We start from the raw sequence: 7,374 nt of genomic DNA, 5'->3' as shown, positions 1-7,374 counted from the left end.
CTCACCGCTCTGTCTTTTCGTCCGTCCTCACCACCTCAGGCAGCATTCCTTTGTCCCCCTGGGGATCTCTGCTGAAGAAGGCCAAAATCATTCACAAAACACAGATACTGCACCATATGCTACCTTCATTTGCCTCTGCGGAGATCAGAAGGGAGCATTAAAAGCAGAAAATTAAAACCAGTGATAGACACATGGGCAAGACTCACATAAGTTTGTCATCACTGCACGCTGCAGAGTTGGGAGGTGAACGAGTGCAGGAGCAGGGAAGTCCAGGGCAGATGTTCATACACAATGGTAATACAGATTATTTTTCAGTCACCTGTTGTGTGAGGCTCTAACAGATGGGTTGAATTAAACACGAACGCTCGTCCCGTTAGCTGACAGGTGCAAAGTACACGTTATATTTAATGTTTGCATGTGCGCTCCACATGTGACAAAAGCCTAACAATGGGGGAAAGAAGCACTATCCAACAGGAATTCTTAGTGAGTGTGACTCTGGCTTTCTGCTTGCTCTATAATGTTTATCCTTGATCTGTCTGCTGTGTCCCTTTGTCGTCATTGTGATATTTGTTTGTTAATGTTCTCTAAGAAACATCTAAGTCTTAAAAAATGGCTAACACTAGGACTAAATTACACACAGGAGTGCTTTTGTAATAAATAGGTGACTTTTTGAGCCACTGGATTTTAGTGAAACGTATTAGAGTAAAGGGAGTTGAGTACAAATATATCTCCTATGTTCAGATTTTAAATTTAAAAAATTGCAGCAACGCCATGTGTATTTTTCCCTCCAGTGCCTTGTAACGTCACAAGACAAGTTTAGGTATTAAATCATACTTTAGCAAGGCACCATAAGAATTGAGCTACAGCATGAAAATAAATGTGGAGTACAGAATATTGAAGAATGGCATACAGAAAAAAAATAACCCTGAGAAGTCAACTAAGAATAAAACCATAAAGTCCTTTCAGTATTATGCACTGAAACACACAAAAGGTTGAAATTCCTTCCATAAAAAGACAAAAAACCCAATTTTTTCCTCCACCTAAATGAGTCTAATGTGTTATCAAAATGTTTTGTGAGGTCGCCTAAGGGCTCCTCCGCCTGGAGATGGAGGGCATGGATCATTTCCCGACTGGAAATTGAGTCAGAGTCAAATTGTCCTGCCCTGGCTTATTACTGGCTGAGAGGATCGCCCATCCCAGCAGCATAATTCCATCTGGGCTAAATATTTATACAGAGGGGGAACGACATCACTTATCCACAACACATCCACTCACTTCAGGGGAAACTACTAGCTGGGTGAAGTTTTAGAGATCTGCTCTGTTCATCAGAAGAACACCACGTCTTTTTGCTGACGCTTTCTGATATTTGTCTTTTTGGAGAAACCTTTTTTTTTTTTTTTTTTGACAGCTTAGACAATGGGGTGTTTGATATTTGCTTTGGTCGTGATTCTCTCTCTGTGTCAGATTGGAAGAAATCCAGTTGATGGTGAGTGGCCTGTTTTGTTTTTTTTTTATACTTGTGAAAACATATTTTATAAAGTTAATCTGTCTTTCAGGATAAAAGACATGCTTCTGTGAAAAACAGAAAACAATGTTATCAGAAGCCCGTATGTTAAAATCACCTCAAAGTCATTTTTTAGATTGTACTACATAAAAACTATAGACAAGAAAAAAAATAGACTACTCCTTTGACAGATTGAAAGTTATTTAATAATACGGAATATACATTTTACGTGCAACATCATTCATGATGCCGGTTTAAATGTTTGGGTTTTTCTTTTTACGACATGTCTCTTTATGAACTATTTTCAGCGGGGATGTGCTGGCTGCAGCACGGTCCAGATCACCGGTGTGACATGGTGCTGATGAGAGAGGTGAGCAGAGAGGAGTGCTGCGATGGGGGTCGCCTGGACACGGCGTGGTCCAACACCAGCCTGCCGCTGAATGAAGTCAGCCTTCTGGGCTTCCTGGGTATCGTCTCCTGCAAACCGTGCAGAGGTAAATAAATTATCCATGATAAATCTGCCACTCATAAAACAGAAAACAAAAGAATTTTTTGTTTAACATAAATTATTTGAATTAATTACTTCAGAGAACTATGTTGAGAAAAATGTGAAGCGTCGTAATGAACCTGAAAGATACATTGAAATTTATGTATATACATAATGAGTGCTGAAATATGAAATAAAACTAAAAATTGCAAGTCTGGCAGCATTAGATAAACTACATAGAATTTTAGTCAATAAAACTCTCCTCTTTGTGCTATAAAATGCTTTTCTTTTTTCTTTTTGTATTATAAAATTTTGGAAATTAGTTCCCGATGTGGCTCTTTAACAAAATGCAGACCTGGATGGCTCCAACTGTTCCCATAAACTTCAAACGTTACTCTCATCAGCTCCAGCTAACTTTCTTTAGATCAAGCATGCTTGTGTCAAATGTCAGTAATAACAAATTCACCTGCAAATGTATAAAAGCTCATTTTACCTTAGAACAGTTTTTAATTAAGTATATACAGTACAGACCAAAAGTTTGGACACAACTGTGTGTCCAAACTTTTGGTCTGTACTGTATATACATATTTTAAAAATCATGTTATTAACGAGTAAGAAAAAAAACTGTTATTTGAATTTTCTCTCCACTTTGCAATAACATAAGTATGTTTCAAACAACAAAAAGAGTCCCACAGCCTGGAATTCCTGTTTCTGAGCCCATGTCTGGGAATCAAATCGTAGGAGGAATGCATTTGGTATCATAAGTTCTGAATGAACAAAACCCTGTCAGTTCGGTACAAGTACATCAACATAATCATGTGTCGCGACACCTTAGACAACTAAAAAGTTACAGCTGAGGGTTCCTGAGAACAAGAACCAAACTTTGGATTTATCCTGGACCCCGAAGTGGTCCAGCTAGCGACAGGAAATACGTTTGTGATTCTTTGCAGGACTCCTCAGAAGCTTATCAAGCCAATCTCAGTCTAAAAAGTCCTGAGGGCTTTGATTAATGCTGACTCTGCGTTCTATAGGGTTGCACCTCCTCCTGTGCACTGACATTATATGGAGTGTTAGGAGGGCCTGGGGGGGCTTCCTCATTTGTCAGCCAGTAAACTTTTCTGACAGCTATTTGAACTCAGTCTACCTCAGAGCCCCCGCCGTCTCCCTGCAGGAGCTCAGAGCCAGTCTGTGTGCAGCCCTGCACATAGTTCTGTTATGAAAACACGCCGGCCTTGCATTCCACCAGACGAGACACCTTTGTGTGCAACAGTCAATAAAGAGATGTGGTTACTGTAAACATTGTGCAGGGTGAAAATCGTCCCGCTGACAGGGAAAGCCCCACATTTGGACTTTCTTTTGGATGAAAACACCACCTCATGTCTGCAGACTTGTTAATATAACAACATTACATTGATGCACATTCTGTTTTTTTTTGTTTTTTGTTTTATTTTTCCCAGACTCATGCGAGGGAGTCAAATGCAGTCCCGGGAAGGTTTGCAAGATGAAAATGGGAAGGCCTCAGTGCGTGTGCTCTCCAGACTGCTCTCACATTCCCAGGAAGCACGCCGTCTGCGGCAGCGACGGCAAGTCTTACAGGGATGAGTGTGCCCTGCTGATGGCTCGCTGCATGGGACAGCCAGACCTGGAAGTCATGTATCAGGGAGAGTGCAAAAGTAAGCAATATCTTGCAGGAAGGTCAAAAGTCACCAGTGTGTCATGAAAACTAAAGATTTCTAACAAAATTGTAAACATGATCTAATTCCTTATGTCAAAAGCAGAACCGGATGAATTATTTTGATAACTGATTAAATAATTTAAGGTATTGATCATCAGAACCAAATAAATGCAATGTAACATTCATTAACATTTTCTCGAATTTGTCTATGAAGCTGTTGCAAAGGCAGCAAATTAACCCCTGGAACATTTCTTTAAGTTTCATGTGTGGTCTTTTGACGTTCTGCTGTGACATTGACAATCTTTACATCTATAAATCAATTTAGAAATTTAGAAACACATAAATACTTCTAATTCCTGACTCACTTATTTCCATATGCAGTGGTCTTTCTTCAGATTTCTATACAATAGAAAGACTATAAAATATTTTATCTACTTTTTTCTGCATCTCTTCATCTTGTGCCATGACTGTTGAGGAAAAGTGGAGTCTCAATCCACTTCGGAAGCATTGAGTTGTAGAAATAAATTCTGGTTGCTTTCAAGTCAATTAATTGTTCTAAGGTTGTCTTGTGAGAAAACTTTTTTTAGGTGGCTAAAATTTTCAATCATTGTTCTAATTCTTTTAGGGATTTCTTTAGTTTGTCGCAACAGAAGATTTTTCTGGACATCTGAATGAGTAATTTCTGTAAGCAAGAGTAGCATCAAGTGTAAGCAGCCTTCCTTCAGCCAGCTGTTGCATTATGCTGTATGATCCTTAGAGTTGGATAAAACTCTGGTCATAATGACACTTTCTCTTGCATCTCACTGAACAAATTTAATCACAGTACGATGGAAAATGTTGGCAGTGTTGTAACTATACACCTGAAGTAAATTTGTACACATAAAAAAAGATGATTTTGAGATCCATACAAAGATGCCTAATTATGTTTTAATGTTGTTTAAATGTGGCTGCTGTTCAAGAAGGCTAACCAAACCCAATTTCATCATTTTTGCTAACTGTGATTAGAAGTCTAATAAATGCCAGTCTTCTACATTATTTTAGTTAAATAACAGTCAAGCACTGACCAGCCTTTTAGCAGCCATAAAATAAGATGTCCACTGTTGGAAACATAACCATGTAAGCCTTAGTACCAGTAACCAACCCCTGTCTAAGATCTAGTTCAGAATCCTCTTTAAACTTGTTTGTCCTTCAAATTCTGACGCTGCAACTTCCTCCTTTATCTCTTTCCAGAGTCATGCTCCAATGTTGTGTGTCCGGGAACCCACACCTGTGTGACCGACCAGACCAACAGCGCCCACTGCGTCATGTGCCGCACCTCGCCATGCCCCGTGACATCCGAGCAACAGATCTGTGGCAACGACAACATCACCTATCAGAGCGCCTGCCACCTCCGCAGGGCCACCTGCTTCCTCGGACACTCCATAGGAGTCCGCCACTATGGCCACTGCAACAGTAAGACCCGGATTCTGTGTCTGCTGCCTTGGATGTAGTGACAGCTGCAGCCACTTCAATTCTGATCCGGCTTTTTCTTCCAGGTCCACCTCGGAACTCTCACAAATTCAGGGCCAGCGAGGAGAACGCCGTGTAGAATTTCTTTCTTCCACAGGATATGAGTCGATCGACCGAAATTTCACACCTCCAGCTTCCCAAGATGACCTCTTGAGTTTGACAATCACTTCCAATCTCCTCACTGTGCACAGAAAGATTGTAGGAAGACACACATTGTGTTATCCCTGTTGTGTGGGAGGCAGATAAATGTGTGTCTTGGCATGAGCTCTTTGGGAGATGTGTGCATATTGTAAATAGATTACCAATACTATTTATTGGAGAAGGTATAAAACTCTATTTATGATTTTATTCCAATAATTAATTCATTTAACCTTGGGGAAGCTAATTGTTTTTGTTAAAGGCACATTAGCTGTCATAGACTTTGGTATTCACACCTTCTTTACATCATTTTATAGTCCCCATTCCACACAGACCATCTTCCATAGTGGTGGTTGAAGACCCAAGAGCCAATATGCTTAGAGAGGTGATGTCACTTGATGGTCAGTCAGTGTGGCTTCATTTCACCAAGAAAAAGCACATCTGCAGTGCTGTTGTATCTAATTCAGCTTCAGTTTGTGTGCAGAGGAAGAGACTCAACCTTAAGAAACCTCAACAGTCATTACAGTCATCGCCCCTCCTCCTCCAAGCACACACACTGTTATTCTTACTCCAGGTCCAAGCTATTGGCCACCCGCTGCTGACTAAAATTACCAGCCTATTTTTTCTTTTTTTTTTGTCGACTTTTTGCTACAAGCCCCAGCCATTTACAATACCTACTCTGTTTATTGCTTGGCTTTATTTTGTCAGTGCATTTTTAGAGTTCCATACAAAACAGCATCTGGGGCAAGTTTGCCCAGATGCTGTTTTGCCATTTTGATTTTGATTGGGCTCTTTTTTTGAAGTGCCGACTTGACAGAAAAATGCTATTAGTGCCATCTGACTTGGAAGAAAATTTAATTTGTCTGGGAATGCCCTACAGATTGAGCCAATTCAGTAGATCTGATTATAGTGTCTTCAGCTGTTGTTGACACTGGTAAACCTGCGCATACCAACACGTACCACTGAACGGTCCAGTTAAATCTTCTAAACTCAAAGCAGATGGCAGAATGCTTTAAACAGTGCTTGATGGGTACTGTGAAACATTTTAATGATCCCTCTGTAAGTATATGCCTTTTTCTGTATGTACCTGTGTATCTACTGTGAAATCTGAATGATGACTGCAACAACATATTTTTGTATTTTTGTACTGACATTTAAAAGACTCATAAAGTTTGTGATTTATCAGCAAGTGTCTTATTTTTAATGGGAACATCTTGTTTCTGTTTTTATCTTACGACAATACACAATGGCCGCAAGTATGAAAATACAGTGTTTTCCCCAGTTTGTTATCTTACAACGACAAACCCCAAATCCCACTGTATTTCATTGGATTTTAATTTGACAGACCATCACAAAATACTGCATAATTATACAGAGGATGGAAAAGGATACATGTTGTTACAAATACAGTTTACAAGTTTGATACATTTATATTATATTATATTATATTATATTATATTATATTATATTATATTATATTATATTATATTATATTATATTATATTATGGATGCACAAATACAAAACTTTGGGATATCAATATCCGATATTAATATTGCTGTTATGGCCGATAATCAATATGAATCAATATATATTTCAACACTTTTGGGAAAGACCCCAACCAGAAACAGCTAAAAATAAATATCGGTTGTTCATATCGGCGCAGTTTTTTTATCGGACCTATACAAATATGTAAAAACATGAATAATATCAGATGATACCAATGCTGATACTAATATGTTGCGCATCCCTCTATTCTACTCTATTCTGTTATTATGTAGGATGTTTTCTTGAATACCCCTAAATAAACTTATATTGGGTATAGAAAGTGCACACATACAGCTGTTCAATAAACTCTTTAGATGATTGCTACAAAAACAAAACAGTTAAGATCAAGAAACACATCACACATGTCAGAAATACAGAACATATCAAGCCATCTCATAGAGCACAGAGAATTGTAAACCTTCATGATATGGTCATCCCTCTACACTGATTAACTGGTCAAGGAGCGCAATAATCAGAAAAGCTGAGAGCCAGGGATCAAGTGGGAGAGTGTTGC

The 7,374-nt window shown here is 39.0% G+C and overlaps 1 protein-coding gene across 1 annotated transcript; it reads left to right on the top strand.

Moving 5' to 3' along the window:
- The first annotated feature begins 1,230 nt into the window (after positions 1–1,230).
- Positions 1,231–6,498, top strand: fstl3 (follistatin like 3). The gene is made up of 5 exons (XM_005795710.2): positions 1,231–1,486; positions 1,813–1,998; positions 3,449–3,664; positions 4,897–5,118; positions 5,202–6,498. Exons 1-5 carry the CDS (start codon positions 1,417–1,419, stop codon positions 5,252–5,254), a joined length of 747 nt encoding a protein of 248 aa, XP_005795767.1. The 5' UTR covers positions 1,231–1,416; the 3' UTR covers positions 5,255–6,498.
- Positions 6,499–7,374: the final 876 nt, after the last annotated feature.

This window comes from Xiphophorus maculatus, chromosome 9, assembly GCF_002775205.1.
Source record: "Xiphophorus maculatus strain JP 163 A chromosome 9, X_maculatus-5.0-male, whole genome shotgun sequence".
Lineage (NCBI taxonomy): Eukaryota > Metazoa > Chordata > Actinopteri > Cyprinodontiformes > Poeciliidae > Xiphophorus > Xiphophorus maculatus.
Note: the sequence above shows the minus strand (reverse complement) of the source record. Positions and strands in the feature narration are given on the sequence as shown.